Below are 25,102 nucleotides of genomic sequence, written 5' to 3' on the forward strand. Positions count from 1 at the left end.
ATCTCAGCGCTAGGGAAAAGCTTATCAGAAAAACACTTTAACCGCCAATGCATGATTCGCCCCGAGTCTCAACTCAACCAGCAATGTATTGATGGGGAACCCATCGTCTGGAATCGAATAAGCCAGAACAGACTTCATCCAATCCAGTTCGTTTTTGAATTTCGCGGAGACTGGTCGGGCTCTCTGGTGTAGTGAATGTTGAAATTATAAAATAAAAGTGAAAGTTGAGGGAAAATTTAATATACATAGTTTGCCGAAAAGTTATCGATAATAAGCTCAGAAATGCTTCGATTGGGAAAGCAAAGTTTTACAAAGTTCAAAGAACACATCATCGGCCAAAAGTCATTGATTGGCAGGAGTAGCAGTGAACTTTCCAAGCGAAGCGTGTCGTCGAGTTCGAACTTACCGGAAAGTGCGGATGTTGTTATCATCGGTTAGTAAAGCAAGGCAAGACGGTGATAGAATGGTTTCTAAACATTTAAAGTAGTTCAATGGTAATAAATAGTGACCAAATAGTGTCTATCCGTTTCTTCATCATCCATTGGCATTGTCAATGTTAATAAAGGTGACTCAAAAAAAACTTTTTCAAATTTTTCTATGGGCTGCCCTTCTATTTGATGCCCTGATGCTATGGATAAAATTTCTGCCAAATACTCAACATTTGGGCGGTGCTAGTTTATATGGAAAACCACTCAAACCACTGGTTTTCGGCATAACATTCTATATTTAATTCTGAAGGGCGAGCTCGGTGGTCTAGTGGCTACCACTACTTCCTTATAATAAGCAGGAGGTCGTGGGTTCAAACCCAACAGATATTGAATAGTCCCAAATCCCAATGCCAATCTCATACAATCCAGGTCCAGGCTTGTACCACTTACGAATTTGTATCATAGTTTTTCATCGAAAATGATGCCAACTGTCTCCATATTACTGTTTTTTATGTTTCCCCATATAGAATTCCTTATGAAATTGTTGAAGAGATTACCAGTTGAATTACCAAAAGAATTTCAGGTGAATTTACTAATGAATTCCTGAAGGAATTGCCGAAGGAGAGCCAAAAGAAATTAATAACTGTGCAGCTCGACGTAATTTCTCATCCATAAATTCTGGGAAATGTATCTCATTCATTTCTCAGAACTCCTGAATGAAGAAATCCAAAAAGAATTCCTGGAAAGATAACTTTTAAAAAAATTGGGCAAAGTAGCTTCCTAGAATTCTTGAATAAGAAGAACATTGAAATTATTGGGAATGGAACTCCCCACAAGTTTAGTAGAAGAATTTCCTTAGAAGCAGAAGCACGGATGAGACATTTTCCAGAATTTGTGAAGGAAGATTTTCTCATAATTCAAAAGGAAGAGATTCCCCAGAGAGGTTTTGTTCAGAATATCTGAGGGAAATTCGTCTGAATTTCTGGGGGTGGGGTTCTCCGAAATGCGTGCCGGAAGGATCGGATGAGTAATTTCCCAAAATTCCTGAAGAAGTTATCAAGAGTTTGTGAAGGATAAATTTTCCAAGAATCCTGAAGGAGGAATCATCCAGAATTTTCAGTTCAATCAAAGTTAATTGATTAATTAGTGGAAGTAAATGGAAGAATAATAGTCTTTTAACCTCAAAGTTAATTGCCTATTTCCGGGGATTAAACCATCCGACTTGGACATTAATTTACAAGGTTGTGAAAACTTTTATGTGAATATGTACGTTATGTGGAAGATATTGATTTGGAAAAATGTATTGGAGGTAACCACTTTCCCTTCGATGGGACTCGAACCCATGACCCTACAGTACGCTAGACTGGTGCTTTAACCAACTAAGCTACGAAGCACCTCCGTCGGCCTTCGCAACCTAGCGGCTACTGAACGAGCACGAGAAACCCCAGAATTCTTTATAAGAAAATTATTTTGGGCAATTCGTACTATCCCATTTAATTCCACCACTTGATTGTAACTTCAACAGATACGTATTTCGACCTCAGCCTCATGACCTCATTTTTCGGAGTATGAATTTCCCAGTAGTTATAGAGCAGAAATTTCTCAGAATTGGGTTGTTTAGCAAAGGGAAATATTGAGTTTTTCAATCAACGGATGGAGCACATTTTACTGTTTTGCCTTTCTCGTACAACAAAGTTGTACCGAAAGGCTATAGGACTACTCCAAAAAACAACTTTTGATAGAAGGCCCGGAGACCCATAGTGTTATATACCGATCGACTCAGTTCGACGAATCGAGGTGATGTCTGTATGTGCGTATGTATGTGTGTAAGTATGTGTATGAACTAGACACACTTTTTGAAACTTAGCATTACCCGATTTACTCGCAACAAATTGCATTCGACGGGGAATGCGGTCCCATTGTTTGCTATTGAAAATTGGCCCTATCGGACATTGCATTTCGGAATTATTGAAAAATCATTGTTTTTTCCCAAGGAGGGACCCTTGGATTTTTTTCAAAATCGATTTTTTTTCTAGAATGGTGGGAATGCATAGTAATTAATGCAAAAACATGCAAAATGATAGAAAAATGCGATATATATCTCTAATGTTCTTTTTTGACCTTTCTTATATGATGTTTTCAATACATTTTACGATGCACGAGAAAGGCATCATCGCCGCATGGTGGATTAATCTGTTTTTTTTCATTATTTCCAATTTATTTGATAACCTTCATAATAACATTTTTAAACAATGGGATTGAGCTCTGCGTATGACACAGAAGTGGTAGCAGTTAGATCACCAAGCTCTTTCATCAATACTCCAAACGAAAATACGAGGAAAAGGCATATCTAGATAAACCCGTAGTTTCCTAAAATTTTCATAAGAAGAATTTCCCATAATTCCTGAAAGGATAAATTGTCAGGGCTCCTGAGAAGAGATTCCCAGAGAATGAAGAACCTTGAATTCTTAGAGTACACTCGCTTTTTATGCGGTTTGTTTTTAATTATTTCAGAACTTTGGTTTTATCAAAACATTTCGTTGTCCCACTAAAAAGATCACAATATATCGAAGAAAATCAGGTGATATTTTAAAAGTTGAGGAAATTTATGTGGGCCGAGAAGGAATTTCTCAGTATTTCTGGGGGAGGATTTCTTCATAATTGGATAAAAGGGCAATTAAGCACTCAAATTTTTAGATGAAGGAATTTTCCAGAAAATTGTTGCAGAAGATATTGCTGGTAGTGGACTTCTAGGGGAAAGAATATTCCCAAAATAGTACCAGGAAATTTTTCTGGTTTGGAATCAGTTATGTAGGAAGGTGCTATTATTTCTAGCTCTTTTGTGTGTTGAATACCTGGGGTGGCATTGCGCATCTCGATTCGAACGAAATTTTATCGAGTCGAACATGTTTGGCATTACGGCTTGCGATTCGATCTCGAACACGGTTTATCGTTCGAGTATGCCTGGGGAGGTACAAGAATATCGAGATGTTCTGGCATTATGGATACTCGATAGCACACTGAAAAACGACTCAAGTCGAATGAAAAACGCTCGTCACCTTTATAGCTTTCGAATGTTGTTCGATAGTGATTTCTTGATGGAAGTTTTTAATTATATTTGTTATTATTTCTGTACGTGAAGAGAATAAATGTTTTATAATTGTATCTCGAAGCAAAGAATGTCATTAAGGAAGCGTCCATAAATTACGTAACGCTCAGAGGGGGAGGGGGTTGCCCAAAGTGTGACCATCCATACCAAATATTTGGATCCTTCATACAAAAATTGTGTCATAGGGGGAGGGGGGTTCAAAATGGTCAATTTTTGCGTTACGAGATTAATGGATCTTCCCTTAGTATACCTTCCTTCATTGTTTCCAGGCAATATGCTATTTCTAATTATCAAAATCTCTGTAGAAAATCCCCGTAAAAATATCCCAAAATCCACGTAAAAACAGTCACGTAAAATAAAAAAACGCGAAAAAGACGACCCAAGTGCATTTTAGTTAAACACATAGAAGGCTAAGGTAATTGAATCTTTCCTTAGCTTTAAATTATTTATTTCAAAATTAGACGAAAACTCGAAAAAGCATTTAATTTATATATTATTTTTTGTAATAATATCTCAATTGAGGGAAAATATCGGAATTTGTTTAAATCGGTTGCAACTGAATATGTCTCTTTTGCATATGCTTTATAGCCATTGGACAAAAATTTGCTTGTATATTAATTGACTGCCAATCCTTGCGCTGGAGAATGCCTTTCAAACATTAATTATTAATTATTAATTAATTATCTCTTTTTCTCTCTGTTTGCTTACACCCGGCATGTACTGAAAGTTGACTCTCGAGCGGACAGCATAATAAACACGGAGACAGCTATCTCTTATTCTCTTTGTTTACATTCCGTTTGACAGAACATACTCGATGAGCTAGTACGGCACCATTCGAAATCTTGTACTGCGACTGGGTGAAGTCGAACGAAATACATAATACCGCAGTTTTTCTCGAAACGAATGCAAAAACGTACGATTCGAGTGATTCGATTCGAGGTGCGCAATGCCACCCCTGCTTTCCTTGTCGGTGAGAAACTAACGCTAATTCGCAATAATTATTGAACTCATAACTTTTGACGTAAACTACGTCTAAGGGTAAAGTGACCAGACGTCCCGGATTATGCGGGACAGTCCCGGATTCTATCTACCTGTCCCGCATTGCCAGGCGTCCCTCATTCCATGATGAATCTTCAAAAATCTGTAACAGAAAATCTAGAAAATCTGTAATAGATCTGATGATCAGATGAAAAAGGCGAATATGGGCAGGGTCTACTAAACTTGGAGAATGAAGGTTCGAATAATTTTAAAAACTAGAAAATTTTCTTAAGAATTAGAGAACTGAACATTTTAAAGGATCAACAAAAGTTGAATTGATTTGTCAGCGCATGACGCAGAAATCTGAAGCTTTTGAATGGTAATCTGAAAGTTCTAGAGAACGTGGGAATATTAAAAATTTGCATGATTTACAGAATCAAAAATATCTGAAGATATTCGGTAAACTTCAGGTTATGAAAATGATCTGAAACGGATGGACCTGAATCAGTTCAAGAATCTGAAGATATGAGATACCAGAAAATGCATAAAATCCGTAAATTTACAAAGATTTAAGCAACTGCAAAATTAGGAAAACGCTCAAAACATCCGGAGATTGAAAAAGACAATTTTCTTGTCTGTAATAAATGGTTGTTCAGACTGAACACTTGCGGGGGACAACGTACAATGGACAATATCCAGACCATTGAATAGTGTTTCACTTATCGAAGAGTTTCTGTCTCAAACAACGAAGAGGTCTAGAAAGGTGTGATACAGTTCTTATTTCAAAAATATTATCCGAATATTTTAAAATATCTAAAGATTTTATGGTATTTTTTCTATGAAATTGTTGGTTTATCGAAAAAAATGCATAAGGTGTCTCGGATTGTCCTGAGAAAAATGTGGTCTGGTTTATCTAAGGGGAAGGCTTGGATACAGGGTGTAAAATGAAAATTTCAAAATTGAGAACCGTCACGAAATCATGTAAGATTTTAAATGTTAATAGCGCCTTCATTTTTCAATGAATTTTTGAGATTTATATATCAATCGGCTCGGAAACTCGTCAAACTCGTCGATTCCAACAGTCAGAGAATGCTGTGACATAGGTATTCTAATGAATTATCTTACAATATTCATGCATGATATCTTATAACATTCATACACTACATTCCTCAATGCACCAAATTATTTTTACGTAGTTTCCGTCGTGCGGTCGTGTCTTTTACATAACCCTTTTTCTTGAATTTTCTGTCCTTCCTGAGGAAATCACTCGCATCTTTCTCGCCATAATAATGCACAAAAATGAATTTCTCTTACAAACTTCATGTTCGTTAGGCGCCCTTGGTAACCTCTTACATAAGAAATAAGACCAGAAATGCGAAACTGATTCGGTGATCAGCATTCTCTGATGGCACATCATATCAAGGAATCTGTGATAAAATACGATTCCTTAAAGACTGATAAGATTTCGTAAAGACAGAAAAACAAATATTAGGATGGATGGTTAAATAACTCATCGGCGCGCCCAAAATTGATTGGCGTCGGGGGCCAAAAATGGTAGTGGCGGCGGCGGTGGTTGCGCATGAAAATCGTCGACGGCTGTTGCGAGGGCACAGCTCTAGGGGAGGCATGGAATACAGTACTTCAACTTTCATATACACTGGTTTACACACTAAAGGCTCCCCCAAACCTAAGCGATTTCATCGCCGCGACGGCGACAACTAGTCGCCTCGATTCTATCGTTGGGTCGCTGCAGGCAATGTTATATTTACGCTTCCATACCAACGACGACAGAATCGCTGTCGCCAAGCGATAGAATCGCGTCGCGACTGTCGCGTCGCGTGTGTTTGGGGGAACCTTAAAGTGCCTACTTGCCGTTTTTTTTTTTCACAGAAGATGGGCAACTTTGGAGCTCTGGATCTCGGTTGCTCGTGAACCGAGAAATTCTCATGAACCATGAAATTCTCATCGACCATGAGCTAAACAGTCTATTTAAAGTGAACTGCTTACGAGTTTCATATTTAGTGGCGCGCGTATCTTTTACCTTCAATTTATTCTAGCTGTTACGTCCTGTTTTTTTTTTGTGGTGCAAAGGTACCTTCAGCGAACTTTTTTTGTATTGCCATAATACGCATTTTTGCTGAACAGTCTACAACCAAAGAATTCAAAATATTTGCAAAATAAATTATTGCAAAAAAAAAATCGTTTTGCTTTTACCACAATAAGTTTTTACCCTGGGAATCAAAATGGTCGAAACTTAGGTATGATAAAATTCAAGTTATATCTGAGCTCTGGTCAAATTTTCAGCAAATCGGTTCTCGAGCAACCGAGATCCAGAGCTCCAAAGTTGACCATTTTGTATGAAAAACGGCAAGTGGGCATTTTATTATGCCGGCCAGTGTAAATCTCCGATCGTTACCGATCGTTAGAACTGTTCTCAAACGCTATTCAGCCTTTCGTGGTGAGTAGTCACCATGCTACTACTCAAGACGTTTCCGGGTGAGACGTTAGGCAAAATAACAGCGATTTCAACAATACAAGTCACAAGTCACTTTTGGTCCTCAGCTAGAATTTCAATTTCTTGTCCGGTTCATACTGGTCGCTCGCTTTCGATATCTATAAATCATGTTCCTTATTGATGTGCTCCCTTCCTACTTTGAGCTTCAGATGTTGAACCTCACCGATAATGTTTATGAATAAGGAAATTATAAACTTATTTATTATAAATTTTATTGCTGATAAGATTCGAATCAGCGATCGAAAGTGCAATGCCTCGAAAACAATAATAATGATGATAAGTCAGTAGGAAACAAGAAATTGTTATCTACCAACGCCGACTTCAACAATATTTACCGCATTGTGCATCAGAAAAGCCGGTTTAAGTAATCACAAACAACTTACAAGGTAGCCCCAGTTTTTCTTTCGATAACCTTGACAATCTATCCACGGGCTAATGAGGTTTGGACTGGCGATCGTTCATTTGCTAACTGGACCGGAATACCATCCGAACAGAGTTTGTTCGGAACTTTCGCTTCAAAGGTTATAATTCTTATCAAGCCTCGCGCACTTTCTCCGTGTCTTTCTCCACCAGGTTGTTTGCAAACAGCTTTTCTATTTTCAAATGCATACAATTTATTGAAATTATTTTTCATATGTTTTTCTTTGTTGTATTCTTCTACAATCGCTCATATTTGAACAGGAGGTGGATCAGCTGGATGCAATACGCTTTATCAGCTGACGAAACGAGGCATTCGTGCCGTGTTGCTCGAGCAGGCAAAAATCACCGCTGGCACTACATGGCATACGGCAGGACTGGTGTGGCGTCTCCGCCCCAATGATGTGGAAATCAAGCTACTGGCAGCCACCAGAGATGTGTTGATGCGGTTGGAAGACGAAACGGGGCACAACTCGGGATGGATCAACAACGGTGGACTTTTTATTTCCCACTCGGATGAACGCTTGGACGAATACAAGCGGTTGTCTACGCTGGGGAAGTGTTTTGGAATCGAAAGCGAGATTCTCACGCCCCAGGAAGCGCAAAAGGTGTTTCCGTTGATCGATCCTGCCTCCTTCACAGGAGCACTGTACTCTCCAGGGGACGGTGTTGTAGATCCAGCGATGATGTGCACAGCACTGACCAAAGCCTCTCTGGCGAACGGTGGAATCTTAGTGGAGGACTGCACGGCTAGCAAAATCGTAACCGGAGAGAATCTCCTAGGTGTTAAAGATGTTCGAGGCATTGTCACCAATAAGGGAACGATCCGGACGAATACGATTGTAAACGCGACGGGGGTTTGGGGAAGGGATCTTATCGAACCGCTCGGTGTCCATCTGCCTTTGGTTCCAATGAAACACGCATACGTTGTTTCGGAAACCATGGACGGCATCCACCAAATGTTGCCGAACATACGTGATCACGACTATTCGATTTACTTCCGTATCCAGGGCAAGTCCATCTGCATGGGAGGATACGAAAACAACCCGGTACTACTGGATCGTGTGCCGGGTGATTTCCACTTCGGTTTGTACGATCTGGATTATTCCGTATTCGATACGCACATCCAAGGAGCGGTGAAACTTTGTCCCGAATTCGGTACTGCGGGCATCAAGAGTACGATTTGCGGACCAGAGTCGTTCACACCCGATCATAAGCCGTTGATGGGACCGGATCCTCTGGTTAACGGGCTATTCCACAACTGTGGATTCAATTCGGCCGGTATGATGTTGGGCGCGGGTTGTGCCGAGCAGCTCGCGCAATGGATCATCAATGATCGACCGGACCTGCACATGTTTGCGTATGATGTTCGACGATTCTCTCCAAAGCAAAAGAAAGCGGTCAACTGGGCCACCGAAAGAAGCCATGAAGCGTACGCGAAGAATTACAGCATTGTGTTCCCGCATGATGAATCACTAGCTGGTAGGAACTTCAACGTGGACCCTTTCCATAAGGTAAGGGATCAGACAGATGTTACACTTTATTTTGGTTATTAAGATGATGATATCGTAACTTATAGCAAATGATCCAACATGGAGCGGTCATGGAAGAAAGACATGGATGGGAACGTCCGGGATATTTCCTACCAGAAGACACTGTAGTGGTTCAGTCGTACGATTGGTATGGGTACTACGACTATCCGAAGAACGTCAATACCAACTACGCAGACACTTTGAAGAAAGAGTATACCTTCGGATTCCCAGAGCATCACGATTTGGTCAGTTCATATGGTGGGATTCAAAGTGTAAAGAAATTAATACTTTTTTTCCTGTAGATCGGTGAGGAAGCACTGACTTGCCGACATGAAGCATCTCTCTTCAATCTTAGTTACTTCAGCAAGTTGTTCCTTACCGGTAGTCAAGCCAAGGAAGCAGTTGAGTGGATCTTCTCCGGTGATTTGAACAAGCCGATTAACAAGTAAGTTTAGGTTTTTTGATAGTTGTTGTACTAATGTTAAGTAACAATTTCACGTTGAAAACCCCTGATTGATTCTCTAGCGGAGTTGATGCCTTTCTCGTGCATTACATTTACCAAAAAAGCATACCAAAATCAAAAATGCATTCATTGGTGGGTAGGTTAATTATTCATATTGATTTGTTACGAGAGAATCGGTTAAAGATAATAGCCTAGAAAACGATAGTGTTTTTTTGTGCCTATTTTGCCAATGAACAGTAATTGTTTGGCCATATAGTTCTTTCCCATTTTCAACAAGCAGCAATGAGACCGAACGGGCTTGGTGGTCATATGGCTACCACTTTTGAATCATATGCAGAAAGTCGTGGATTCAATCCTAGGTCCATTCCATTCCTTCTACGTTGTATCTTTATATATTTATCATTTTCTAGCAATCGCTAGAATTGGAAATAAGCATGCATCCCGTTTCCATCTTCTATCCTATACCTACAACTTGACTTGTTCTAGCAGGTAACTGTTAGAATTCGGTATTAGCGAAAAAGCTCATTTCGGCATACAATTAGAATCTATGTATGTATAATATACATAATATATATACATAATATATATATATACATTGTATATATACCACCCTTTCATTACTATCACATTATAATATAATATAATATAATATAATATAATATACATAATATATATATATACATTGTATATATACCACCCTTTCATTACTATCACATTGGCATAACCCGTTAAACAAGACGAATCTCTGCCATAGAACCTAACCCCCAGATTCTAATAAAATTCCGCATGAACTCGTGGCGAGTGCAGAGGTGTTCTCGGCTTGTAGTGGGCGAGTGATTGCATCATCAATTCCTTCCCATCCCCGATAGACCATGAGCATGTGGCCAGCGCCATTATCGACCATTTAAAACACTAGAGCTCAGAGACTGTGCACGACGAGATTGGAGAGCAAATCCCATTCTTCTATCCATTGGTTCCCTGTGCAATTGCGATTGTTCTGGTAAATCACGGAGTATTTATTTATTATTTATTCAGACTAAGGCCGAAGTGGCCTGTGCGTCTGAGTCTTCTCCATTCGGCTCGGTCCATGGCTATACGTCGCCAACCACGCAGTCTACGGAGGGTCCGCAAGTCATCTTCCACCTGATCGATCCACCTTGCCCGCTGCGCACCTCGCCTTCTTGTTCCGGTCGGATCGTTGTCGAGAACCATTTTCACCGGGTTACTGTCCGACATTCTGGCTACGTGCCCGGCCCACCGCAGTCGTCCGATTTTCGCGGTGTGAACAACAGCTGATGCAACTCGTGGTTCATTCGCCTCCTCCACGTACCGTCCGCCATCTGCACCCCACCATAGATGGTACGCAGCACTTTCCTTTCGAAAACTCCAAGTGCGCGTTGGTCCTCCACGAGCATCGTCCAGGTCTCGTGTCCGTAGAGGACTACCGGTCTAATTAGCGTTTTGTAGATTGTCAGTTTGGTACGGCGAACTCTATTCGATCGGAGCGTCTTGCGGAGTCCAAAGTACGTACGATTTCCAGCCACTATGCGTCTCCGAATTTCTCTGTTGGTGTCATTTTCGGCAGTCACCAGTGAGCCCAAGTACACAAATTCTTCTACCATCTCGATTTCGTCACCACCGATGCAAACTCGCGGTGGGTGGCTCACATTGTCGTCTTTTAATCCTCTTCCTATCATGTACTTTGTCTTCGACGTGTTGATGACTAGTCCGATCCGCTCAGCTTCCCTCTTCAGTCTGATGTAGGCTTCCTCCATCTTCTCAAAGTTACGTGCCATAATATCTATGTCGTCGGCGAAGCCAAATAACTGGACGGACTTATTGAAAATTGTACCACTCGTGTTAATCCCTGCTCTTCGTATTACCCCTTCCAAAGCGATGTTGAATAGCAGACACGAAAGACCATCACCTTGCCGCAACCCTCTGCGGGTTCCGAAGGGACTCGAGAATGCCCCTGAAACTCGAACTACGCACATCACCCGATCCATCGTCGCTTTGATCAACCGTGTCAGTTTATCCGGAAATCCGTGTTCGTGCATTAGCTGCCCCACGAACTCCCTTGCAGTTGGTGCTAGTCGACGGCATAAAATTTGGGAGAGTACCTTGTAGGCGGCGTTCAGCAATGTGATTGCGCGGTAGTTGCTACAATCTAGCTTATCGCCCTTTTTGTAGATGGGACACACGACACCTTCCATCCATTCCTGCGGCAAAATTTCCTCCTCCCAAATCTTGGTAATGACCCAGTGCAGCGCTCTAGCCAGTGCCTCACCACCGTGTTTAAATAGCTCTCCTGGTAGTTGGTCAACCCCAGGGGCTTTGTTGTTCTTCAGCCGGCCAATCTCCTCTTGGATTTCCTGAAGATCCGGAGCCGGTAAAATTATGTCCTGCGCGCGTTCTCCCAGGTCCATCACCATACCGCCATCTTCGTCTGCCACATCGCCATTCAGGTGTTCTTCGTAGTGCTGCCGCCACCTTTGGATCACCTCACGCTCGTTCGTAAGAAGGTTCCCGTTTATGTCCTTGCACATATCAGGCTGTGGCACGTGGCCCTTACGTGGAGTAGCACGGAATAGCAACTACGAAATGCACGGCCATCATCCTCATGCTAATACTCATTTTCAATAGGCAACAATGAGACAGTACAAGTTTCCTAGCAACCTCTAGCACGTAGATCGGGATAAGTGCCAAAATTGAGTGACATTTTTTTGGCCACATACATGTGTATACAAAGAAATCGTTTCTAATCTTCGAGCTTTTTGGATTTAAATATAGCACTATAAGTCTTTTTGTAACCTTTAGTGTATTCAGTGTAAGAAAAAGGCAGAAAGAATTTCAAAATCTGGTGTGCCAGGCTCCAGGATCAACCAGTGTTGGGAAATAGTCAAATTTTCAATTATCTTGCACGATTCAAGTCAAGCGCGAGTCAAATCCCTTTTGCATTTTGGCTTAATTTTTACGAGTTCCACGGATTCGGTTTCATATATTAAACCCTTTTTCAAGGAATAGATTTTTTTTGTTAAATCATTCCTTGAAAAAGGTTTAATATTAACGGATGTAAAGGCAAACTCGTTTTTGCTGCTTTTACAGACTGCCAAGGTTGAAAGAAATGCCTAAAGCTAACAAAATTAAGTCTTCATTATAGTGATTTTTTTCAATGTAGTTCATCACTACAATTAGTCAGAAGTTAATCACTACAATTAGTTCTAATAGATTTTAATACAAGTTGCGAATCGTTAGTCATGATCAATAATCTTCTCTGAGGGCATCACCGAAACATGCAGTGCAACATAGTAGGCGGATTTTGTCCATGCTATCTTTCGATACAGTCCTGTACTGCCTTTGATCGCATATTTGTAACAATCGACAAAAGTAGGCATGGGAGAAATGGAACGATGAAGTTTGTGATATGCATAAGTATGCAAATCTCGCTTAACTTTTCAAAAGGACCTAAGTAACATTTTTTCATGAATTAATTTGAATAGCGCAATCAATAGCTTTCATGTTGTTATGTTGATTGCGCTATTCAAATTAATTCATGAAAAAAATGTTACTTAGGTCCTTTTGAAAAGTTAAGCGAGAAATCTCAATGACTTTCTAAAATTTCCCAAAAAATGCGCAAACACTTTACCCAGTTTGAATCTTCGGTGGAAACATTTCCATTACATGGTACTTGAATGCAAACTAATTTCGAATATTTTTGTCGCCAATACAATTTTCCAGTGTTACGGTTATGCGGTCACTTTGCTTAATGTTACAAAACAACTTGGTAGTTTTTTCAAGTTTTTTTGGAACAAACTTTCTTATTTCACCTAAGGTTTTCAGGTAAGGTCAGCTGGAAGAACTAGCAATTTGTAGATGTTTCATGAGCTTATCTCAAAATCGACAAAATTGTAAATGTTACAAATATGCGATCATGGGCAGTGTAATAGTGGAGGGTGGTGGCAACCTTTTCCGAGATGATTTTCTTGTTCAAGGCACTACATTTTTACAAAAATACTTTTCTAGTTATTTCCCTTGAAGAGAAGAAAAGAAAAGCGAAGAATATGCTGAGTCCACCCTCGTGGCCTCAGACGAGTGCTCAATCTACTATGAACGCCTCAGACTAGCCATATTGTATTCAATTTCATACTGCGTCCACCCTCGTTGCCTCAGACGAGTGCTCTATCTACTATGAAGGCCTCAGATTTGCCATATTGTACTCAATTTGACACTGTGTCTGCCCTCATAAACGCAGGCAAGTATTCAACCCACATCTCACACCTCAGATGACATTGAGACTGTGAAGGTTGTATCGAATATTCTATTTTTAAACCCTTTATAACCCTATTTTTTTTGGTTCTTGACTTTCGAACCAGAAGCAGCGGTTAGCGACGTCAATCGTCTAGACGCATATGATGTGGAGTGTGGGTTCAATTCCCGCCCGGTGAGGAGAAAACTTTTCGTGAAGCGAAAAGTTCTGTACTGGTCCATTGGGTGTTGTGTGAATGTCCTGTCCGTTGTCTCATGCTAGATGTTAACTGTTCAGTCTGTGCGACCTCTGGTCGAAGACGGTGATTCTGTCTTTAACGGAGCCGATTTATCACGAACAGGGTTTGGATTTCTCACTCACTCACGCGACAACAGATCGCTCCACCATCCATTTTATCCGGATAAATTACAGTGCAATAAACTCTGGCACAAGCGATGGTGCAAAAAATTGTTATCCCTTTTCCCATGTTTCGCGAAAATCAAATGCTGCTTACTTTGCTTCTCCGAACTGATTGCATACGACGATGCGCCACGATAAGTAGTAGGTTCAATACAACAATTTTTCTATTTGCTTTCAATCGGTTCGTGTGGTGGCGTGGTTATAGTGGGCACTCTACACATTTTAAAATTGTTTTGGGTTTGAATCCCGTCGCGGACCTACATTTTTGTGAATATGTTTTTAAAACTTATCTGAAAAAGTGGCGAGGTGGAGAATTTTGAGGCCCAAAATTAAATTATCCGACAAGCCGGCGCTCGCGAGTTTATCGCCCGTCTTTCTATCCGGATAAAATATTGTGTGAGAACACTTGCTCAAAGGAGAATATGGAAAAATTGCACTCCGCTGTTTGGATCAATCCTGGGTTTTTATTCATATGAGTGAGAATTCCGAAGCCTGATCACGAATATTACATATTTATAATCTTTTACATATAGTATTTTTTTTAGTTTTGGCGTAAAACCTAAAAAACAATGTTAGTTTAGTTATATAAATCAAATTTGGATTCTAAAATCTAAAATAAACCGATTGATAATTTTCATCATGACGATATCCATGGTTCCTAGAACATCTCTAATGGGTTGAAGGTTTCGTTTAATGTGTCGCAATTCTTGTAAAAAAATAGTTCTTTTTTATTCATATCGTTAGCATTGCCAGATGAAACGGGCTTGGTGGTCATATGGCTACCGCTTCTGCCTCATACGCAGGAGGTCGTGGGTTCAATCCCAGGTCCGTTCCAGTTTTCCTACTTTGTATCTTTTCATATATTTCTCATGTTCTAGCAATCGCTAGAACTGGAAATGGGCTTTCATACCGTTTCCATCTTCTATCCCTATACCTACAACTTGATTAGTTCTAGCAGGTTACTGTTAGAATTCGAAATGAGCGAAAAAGTTTGTTTCGACATCCAACTAGAATACTACACCACCCTTTCATAACTATCACTTTGGCAACCCGTTAACCAAGACGAACCTCTGCCATAAAACCTTAACCCCAAGATTCCAATAAAATTCCGCAGGAGCTCGTGGCGAGTGCAGAGGTGTCCTCGGCTTGCAGTGAGCGAGTGACTGCATCATCAATTCCTTGCCATAACCGATGACCGTGAGGACGTGGTCAGCGCCGTTATCGACTATCCAAAATACTAGAACTCTCGGACTGTGCACATTAAGGTTGGAGAGCAAATCCCTTGCCTCCATCCATTGGTTCCCTGTGCAATTGCGATTCTTCTGGTCGATCACGGAGTAGCAACTACGAAATGCACGGTCATCATGCTCATGCTCATATCGTTCGCATTGCCAGATCATGTGATCAATGTCTCCATAATTCTTGTAAATTCGATTACTAATTTATTGAGAAGATTAATTAATATGCGGTTTTCGTTGACCGTACAGTACGCTAGACTGGTAATTTAACCAACTAAGCTATGAAGGACCTCCGAAGGGTCATGGGTTCGAGTCCCATCGAAGGGAAAGTGGTAACCTCCAATACATTTTCCAAATCAATATCTTCCACATAATGTACATATTCACATATGAGTTTTCACAACATTGTAAATTAATATCCAGGTCGGGTGGTTTAATCCCCGGAAATAGGCAATTAACTTTGATTGAACAATAGTTAGTGACAAATCGCTAAGAACTGGAATCAATTTTTTTTAATCACGTTTATTTGGGCTCATTTGCCGTGAAGCGTTACGGAGCCGGAATCAGGTTTAACAATACATTTCTTGATTCTTATACATAGTTTTAGTTTTGGGGAACCGCAAGACTCGCGGTTTAGCCGAGGTTAGGGAATACAATAATACAGTAGGAAAGGAAAGGATTTTAGGGTACTTAAGTAATTACAATGCTGATGATCACAAAATTCACATTCCTCGCGATGTTTCACATCTGTAACGGGACAAACAAACTTTTTTTTGGGAGACAACAACGAGAGGAAGACATACGGAAGGGATTAACGACAGACATTGAAATGTACAACAAGAGGAAGACATTCGTAATGGGGTTCGACAGACAAGTGGAATCAATTTTCTGAAATGAAAATTTTCTTTGTTTTGGACAGTGTAATATGTTTTGGATCCCCAAATTTAGACAATCGACATGAACTTATTATGTATGTTCTGAGAATGTCAGTGATGTGTGTATGAAGAGGAGCGTCTACATCAAAAGCCCTTTGTTTGAATAACTAAATATTTGCTTATCTAACATATAATTGTTCGGGGTTCTGCTAAACCAAACCGCAGCAAGCGGATTTCCGACTGTCTTCTGATACTTCGCTCGTGAAAAGAACAAAAAAATATTATTTAAATATTAAATACCTATTTATGTCATTATTTGATAAACAATTTTGTTGATTACCTAATTAAGAAATCTCCCTTAACTTTTTCAAGGAACCTAAGTAAAAAAAAAATCATAAATTATTTTGAATATTGCAGTCAGATATTGGTCAGATAAGCTTTTGATTGCAGTACTCAAATAAATTCATGAAACAAATGTTCCTTAGGTCCCTTTGAAAAGTTAAGCGAGAAATGTTTGATATGGTTTGTTGCTATACTTCATGGGTGTTGGTTGCTATACTTCATGGTAAATTCCTTTTAAAAGGCTACAAAGGCGGGGGTAGGGGGGATTGATTTGTACTGGTACTGATGATGGTTTTAAACTATTTTTGCTGTGCTGTGCGAGAAAAATATGGGGCTCTACGTAAAATGAACGAAAACGAAGCGTTTTACAATAATATTGTCGGAAACGAAATAGTGTAGTAACAAAACTATCTAATTAACGTTTCAGAGTTTGTTATCAGATTGAAAAAAATGCTTGTTTTTGTTTAAATTTGCTCCCAAATTGTTTGTTTACAACATGCTCGCGCTTATCGCTTGTATTAGATTCATGAATCACTCAGAGTCAACGTTGACTTCAATGAGTTCAAATGTGTTCAACATTCGGCTGCTAAGCGGCTATGTTTGCGATATAGCATTGGAATCATCACAATACACCAATCGAAAGCGAAAATGTAAACATTGTTATTGTCGAAACCTACGTCCTACGTCTGTGAAAGCTGTTTCGGTTCCGAGCGCTTTCTTAAGCAGAGATAGGACTATTATAAAAAAAAACACTTGTAAGGGCGTGGCCAGGTGTGGAGAAAATCGAGTCCGCCTAATGGTAGATTTTAGCGGAATCTACAATGACCGTGGATATGTTTATCTCTGCAACTCGATCTACGATTTGTGCAAGAGTTCGTGCTATGCTATGCTATGCTATTATTATTGTTGAAACCATGCTTAGAAAATATATGTAATTCAGAAATATTATTTTGATGTGCTTGGGCTTTCGAAAAAAACAACACTAAATTGTGTTGTGTAAAAGTCTCAATACAAGTAATCAAATTCGTCCATGAACAATTAACATTGCTAAATAAATTTGCTCAATTACCTAAGATCTTGTATAGTATGACCTTTTAAAAGGAACACCATTCTATTTAAAATTTTAATCTGCTCATCATTCAAATTGAAAATTAGTTCAAACGTGAATTGGATAATGGAATGAATAAACCAAAAATTATCATAAATTAATCTTCTAATGCTAATAACTCTATTTTGAGCGTGACTACCTTATATCCCCACTTTATCTGAGACTGGGTTCAATTCCAGTCAGCACCATTGAAATTTTATATGACGACATACGCTTCTTACCTTTGATAGAAGGTGAAGGCGTAGGTTCCGGTATATTTCTGTAAAAATCCCGTTATTCGAAGATGCGTCATTCATATTAAAGGGGTTCATTTTTAATTTAAACTTCCAGGTGCTTCCAGTAACACTATAAGAATAAAATAAAAAAAGCTCTGATAGCTCTTATTGTTGTTTTGTTTTGATACTGCAATTTATCCCACATTTTCACATGTTCTTTTTTCATTAGACGTTTTTTATAAAGTTCAAACCATTTTCAATTTTCAATTATGTCCAGCCGAAGTTCAAGCTAAAGGTGGTCAGATTTCCAATTACCAAATACCAATTTAATTATTAGTTAAAATAGATTCTAATTAGAAATTGCTCGCTTTATAAAATGTCTTTCCAAACTTTCAGGACGGTTTACACTTGCGCATTAAACAAACGAGGCGGTGTTGAGGCTGATGTGACTATCAGCATTGTGGAGTCAGGACAAGGCGAACTCCATGATCCGATCTTCAAGGTAACAAAACGCCGTAAAAATATAGCTTCACGAAGTATTTCACGAATTATTTATTTCTAAACCCAGGGACGAGGCTACTACATCGTAGCTGGTGGCGCATCAGCCTACCACACCAAGTCACACATTTGGTCCGCAATCCAGGAGAAGGCCCTACGCGCCAACGTTACTGACCACACCGAAGAACTGGGCGTCCTCTCCATTCAGGGCCCAAAAAGTCGAGAAATTATCCAGAAGATAACCGATTTCGATCTCAGCGACGAGGAAAAGCTCCCGCCGAATTCCACCGCCATTCTGAGCATTCAGATTAATCCGTTTTACAAGTGTAATGTACGAATCCTTCGCGTAAGCTTCGTCGGCGAGCTGGGATATGAGTTGCACATCCCGCAGGAGAGCTGCAATGACGTCTACAATGCGTTGATGAAGGCCGGCTACAAGGAACACCTGAGGAACGCAGGCTACCGGGCACTGTATTCGTTGAGTAGTGAGAAAGGGTACCATCTATGGGGCTACGATCTGCGATCGGACGACACACCGGTCGAGGCGAACTTAGGTTTCACGTGCAGAAGGCGCGGTGATTACCAAGGACGTGCCGTTGTCGAGCGGCAACTGGAGAATGGAGTTAACAAACGGTTGGCTTTCTTCACCCTCAATGAACAGGTAATATCGCAATAAGGTTGAAGAATTCGATAATGCAATGATGGATACAATTAATTCTCGTAGGTTCCAATTTGGGGACTGGAAGCGGTGTATCGCGATGGGGAAATCGTAGGCCACCTGCGACGGGGCGAATATGGCTACACCCTTCAGAAACCCATCGGACAGGCATACATTTCCCGCAAGGACGGCGATTACGTAACGAATGAATACATCAAGAGCGGACACTACCAGATCGAAATTATGGGCAAACTACACGACGCACAGTGCCACCTTAGAAGCCCATTCGATCCGAAGGGCGAACGGATATTAGGAATTTATAAATAAATTTAAACTAGCTTTACAATCGTTTTATGATTTAATAATCCTTGTGTATCAGCCACCCAGCTCCTATTATGCAGTCCATAAAATTTTATTGCATTTTGAACATGTCGAAGTGTCATCGTCCAACAAATCTCAGGTTCTGCGTCCGTAATTTATGGCAAGTACTTAGCCCATTCTTGAAAGTGAGAAACGATCAACCACAAATTTGTCGAAATTTGATCCCTCCCATTAATTGCTCCCTCACAAAGTATGAAGGAAAGTGAAAGGAAATATTCTTTTCGGTGCACTCTTCTATAGGCTGAAGAGCCGTGGAAAAGAAAACAAATGAATGGTGAAATGGTAGGTCAAGCTGTGCGTAGGAAAATTCACGACTGAAATATAGATGTTCTACAATAGGCATTTTATTTCTTGAATATTTTCAACCCAGTAATATGCAAAACTAGGAATAGAAAACTTTTAGAAAATAGAAATCTCTTGAAATATTCGATATTTTATTACTTTTCAAAGATGTTGAGAATATTACATTTATGGATAGTGAACTTTTTTTAATTTTCAAGAAAAACATAATTTCTGGACTCTTTTGTTGCTTTGATAACTTCATTCTCTTCAATATTGAAATAATTCATGTCATTTTCTCCTTTACAAAGAGTCACTTGTCTCCGCTACCAAAAGTCACCCTACTCACGTGTTCAAGTGGAACCAAACAAACGGTAATCGGATTCCGACAGATTTTCCCAACTTTGCGAACGGCGAGCGATCGCGACGGTTAGGCTACCCGAGTGTTTCTGTGAATTCTGTACTCGGAGAAAGGAGTGAAGGAAACAACATAATAAATTATCACTAATTTGTCATAATTCGGTCACAGTGCTTTAGCCCGGCCACGCGACTTTGAACATCGCAAACGATCCGAGGATTTGCTGGAATGAGTGTTGGGTTATTTATTTTAAAATATGAGCGCCCCTTAATCGTTTGAATTTGTTGTTGGATTTAAACTAGCTCGACAAATGCAATTGACCATTGATTTTTTTTTATTTTTATTTATACATAATTTCTAGACCAACATTTGAAAAGGGCGTAACAGCCAAAATTTATTCCTTCTGATTCTTCGTCCACATATAAAGCTTTATATGCGGACGAAGAATCAGAAGGAATAAATTTTGGCTGTTACGCCCTTTTCAAATGTTAGTCTAGATTTGGTCTTTAAAATGGCCACATTTGTCATATAAAACAGGGTACAAACATGGAGGCTCATACAAAACTCATCCAAACATCATCAACATACATTCACACGATTTGTTCTTGTTATGCCTGATAGCACAGGTTTATCCAAATCGTCAAACGAAAATCATCTCCACCCACCCAGTATTTCCCCAAGCTTTTGCTGGAGAACCGCCCGGCCCATGCCGGTCCGACATGAGCACAGGAAGAAAATTTATGTGGAAATGTTTCAGCTGTTTGAGTGCTGCAGTCATCCGCCACGTGTTGTTGCATTAGGGGCAAGCCAGAGTAAACGCGACGAGCGATGCGACGCGACGCGACTCACGTAAAAGAATAACAATCATTATCAACAGGCTGTCAAATTGCACTGTCGCGTCGCGTCGCATCGCACGTCGCGTTTACTCTGGCAGCCACCTTACGTGCTGCAATCTTCGGTGGTCCGTTTTACCCGAGCCTGTGACAAGCGCGGTGTCAGCATCATCAATAGACATAGCTCGCTATTATCATTGAAAACCAATATGAAAACAATGTTTTGTCCGGGGCATCCTGGCTACGATCTGGCGATGGGCTAAACAATATGATGTCAGTAGCCTGATTTTTCAATAATTCCGAAATGCAATATCCTATCGAGCCAAACAATGGGACCGCATTACTCGTCGTATGCAACTTGTTGCGAGTAAATCGGGTAATGCTATGTTCCTAAAATACAAAATGTGTACTGTACACGTACACACAAGTATGTTATCGATCATTTAGTAATTTGCGTTCGATCATTTAGTAGTTTGTCAATAACTCATTTCAGAAAGTGAATTTCAAAATGTGTTGTATGGTGGACTTCTAGTGCGAAGGTATTTCTACAACTCTGCCAAATGGTTCGTTGTTTTAATTCAACTCATAATGGAGTTATAGCGCTAGCTGCAGTAACTCAAACTAAATGATTGGAATTTTGTTATCATTTAGTATAACTTGTCATAAAACGAGTTTGTACATTGAATTGTACAAACTCGTCTTATGACAAGTGAAGACATTCCACTAAAAGTTCAAAATAATTGTCTTAACATTTAGTATAAGTTACTGAAACTATAGCTATAACTCCGTTATTAATGGAATTCAAACAACGAATCATTTGGCAGTGTTGTACAAATACCTTCGCACAAGAAGTCCACCACGGGGCAGCAGGGACAGCAGGAACAGCATGATGTCCAAGGGCTTGACGACCCCTCCCCAGCTGTCTGCGAGTCAGGGAGAACTGCCTAGGGCGTGGTGGGATTTAGCAGTGGGCTCTGCTAAAATCCCTCCCAAAAAAACCACAAGTGCCCGTAAGCGGACTCTATCAAAGCGACTGTGTGCCGCTTCAAAAGCACAAGCCCAGGGAGGGAGTGCCAATTGGCATGTGGAGTGTCCCTACTTCGGTAGGGTAGTGCGTGAGCTGCTTCGGCAGGGAGTGAGTGATCTGTTGGTGCTGAGGTAGGAGTGTCATAGCGTGTCGCCGCCGCTATGGTCACCTCGAAGCGCAGCAGAAGTCTGAGTATGGACTGCACATGCTAAGGTAAGAGTGTCGTAGCGTAGTATCGTTGATTAGTCCCCACATACCGCTATCGACACCTCGAGGCATGGCAGTGGAGTGTTAGAATAAGTTGTGGAGTGTACCTACTTCGGTAGGGTAGCGCGTGAGCTGCTTCGGCAGGGAGTGAGTGATCTGGTTGTGCTGAGGCAGGAGTGTCATAGCGTGTCTCCGCCGCTATTGTCACCTCAAAGCGCAGCAGAAGTCTGAGTATGGACTGCACATGTTGAGGCAGGAGTCGAGGTATCCCATCGACACCTCGAGGCATTGCAGTGGAGTGTTAGAGTGAGCACCTGAAAAAGGGTCACATGGAGCGAATGGTCTTTGGAGAAGCTGCTTCGGCGGCAGGGTAGCAGTGGGTTGTACCCACACACCTACAGTTGTGCACATGTGGTGCATGGGGAGTGTCCCTGCTTCGGCAGGGTAGCGTATGGTCTGCTTCGGCAGTGGTGTGATTGATCTGCTCGTGCTGAGGCAGAGTGTCGTAGCGCAATATCTGTAGGCCCAGGCAGTTACCGCTATTGACACCTCGAGGCATGGCAGCGGAGCGTCCGGGAGAGCATCCAAGTAAGACTCAAATGGAGTGAATGGGGTGCGAGCACCCAAGTCAGTCTCGCGTGGGACGAGTGCCTGTGTGAGCGATAATGAGTGAGTACGCTTAGTACTGCCGTCCCCCCAGAAGTAGTACTGCGAGGTAGTTCCTGGGGGAAACGATGGTGGAGCCCAAGGGAGTTTAGTCGGTATTACCGGTATGGTCGAGTCCGACACTCCAGTACACTTCCGTGTGGTAGTTTGGCAACTACAATGCACGTGTACTGGGTTAGTGTGTAAATGCATTCTCCCTTGTAAAAAAAAAAAAAAAAAAAAAAAAAAAAGAAGTCCACCATACAACACATTTTGAAATTCACTTTCTAGAATGAGTTATTGACAAACTACTAAATGTTCGAACGCAAATTACTAAATGATCGATAACATCCTTGCATACACACATACATACGCACATACAGACGTATAACTTTGCACCGCTTCAGTTTTTCATCAATGTTTGGTAATATTTTAGCAAAAACCATCTTAAAATTCATGATTAGGTACTTTGTGATGATAGTAGGAGTCATTCTCTAGAATGACTTAAAAAAATGTCATTTGACGGACAGAATTATTTTTTCAAGAGTGTTCAGCTCGAAAAGCTCCCAACCTTGATTTAGTTAACTCAGAGTTGAGAGTCGCTGCAATATCAAGCTGGAATGTTAGTTATGGGCCCATGAATGACTCGCCGTGCTTGATTACACTTATCTCTAGCATTTCGAAGTGATCCTCCGACTTAATCCTTATCGATACTTACAGCGATAGCTTGAGCTTGAGCTTGATTGAATGCTTGTAGTTGCTACTCCATTATGACCAGATCAGCTGTTCTTGAACAGAGAACCAACAGATGTTTGCTTGGGACTAGCACACATCTTCAATGTACAAGTACTGGTGATCTCATTTGTAAAGTCATACTGGCGCCTGCCACGTCAGAATGCAAGTCAATGTAGGGAAGGAGGAGGAAATGTTGATGCAATCACTCGCCCACTGCAAGCCGAATATACCTCTGCACTTGCCACGAGTTCATGCGGAATTTGTTGGAATTTTTGGGTAAGGTTCGAGAGGCAGAGGTCCGTCTTGGTTAACGAGCTGCCAATGTGATAGATAGGAGAAAGCAACTAATGGATTTCTAATTGGATGTAGGAAACGAGCTTTTTTGTTCATTTCCAATTCTAGCAGTTTTCTCCTAGAATAGTCAAGTTGAAGGTATAGTATAGAAATGGAAACGGCATGAAAGTCCATTTCCAGTTCTAGCGATTGCTAGAACATGAGAAATATAGAGAAAGATACAAAGTAGGAAATGGAACGGACCTGGGATTGAACCCACGACCTCCTGCGTATGAAGCAGAAGCAGTAGCCATATGACTACCAAGCCCGTCCTATCGATACTTACAGCGATAAAAGATTTACTCGAAGTTGACAATCATTACTTCATCACACAGTTTCGACTAATTTTGACAACCAGTTCTAGGTGCAAATCGCACAAATAGTAGTGTCAACCATCAAGATTGAACTTTTCGACCGAAGGAACTACATTCATCCACTTACTTGTGCAGGTAATGTACATTAGGGTGCCAATGAAAATGACATTTTCGAATTTCAAAAAACGACATTGCTCACAAGTTTCATTAACCCAAAATATGTCCCCATGCAAAATTTGAGCGCAATCGGACATGGTTTAGGGGTGCCTAAAATTCATCAAAATTGAAATTTTTACCCATGAAAATATTCCCAAGGGGGGCAAAATTTTGAATTTTTTGTCACTTGATCTTTCACGTTGTGTTTTGAATTCATGCGGTACCGCGTAAAAATAAACCTAGATTGCCTAGCAATCTGATAATTTTCTCCGTAAATTTGATATCAAAAGTTTTCAAAGTTGCAAAAAATTCAAAACTTTGATAGAACTCAAATTTTGCATAGGGGCATATGAAAATGTTTGCGTAACGTCTGGTTTTTAAATTCGATAAAAATTGTTTTCGTCATAAGAAATGTTTTCGTAGTCCCGAAACAGTCGATTTTTTTCAAAAAAAAAAAATCTCAAAGTTTTTGAGTCCTTTGGCATCATGTCCCAAAAATGATTTTTTTCAAAAAAAAATTTTGATGGGGGGAATGACGGCTTTGGCAGGTTTTGTTCTATTATTGTCAGGGGTTTTTTTATGACTGATTATGCTCAAATTTTGCCCAAACATTCTTTGCATATCAAAGAAAATTGTGGCCAAAAATTCGGCCGACAAAAACTCCCCTGACAATAATAGAACAAAACCTGAGGCATTCCCGTATAAAAATGTACCATAGAGCTTATCGAACAAACAATACATGTTCCATTTATTCTATGGTAAACAATAAATTCAATGGTATGCGTATTGTTT

General features: G+C 40.4%; 1 protein-coding gene across 1 annotated transcript; it reads left to right on the plus strand.

The window, feature by feature from the left end:
- Window positions 1-135: 135 nt before the first annotated feature.
- LOC134210618 (sarcosine dehydrogenase, mitochondrial) lies at window positions 136-19,853 on the plus strand. The gene is made up of 7 exons (XM_062686759.1): window positions 136-433; window positions 7,712-8,961; window positions 9,027-9,224; window positions 9,282-9,424; window positions 18,283-18,388; window positions 18,455-19,045; window positions 19,109-19,853. Exons 1-7 carry the CDS (start codon window positions 283-285, stop codon window positions 19,367-19,369), a joined length of 2,700 nt encoding a protein of 899 aa, XP_062542743.1. The 5' UTR covers window positions 136-282; the 3' UTR covers window positions 19,370-19,853.
- Window positions 19,854-25,102: the final 5,249 nt, after the last annotated feature.

This window comes from Armigeres subalbatus, chromosome 2 (assembly GCF_024139115.2).
Source record: "Armigeres subalbatus isolate Guangzhou_Male chromosome 2, GZ_Asu_2, whole genome shotgun sequence".
Classification (NCBI taxonomy): Eukaryota; Metazoa; Arthropoda; class Insecta; order Diptera; family Culicidae; genus Armigeres; species Armigeres subalbatus.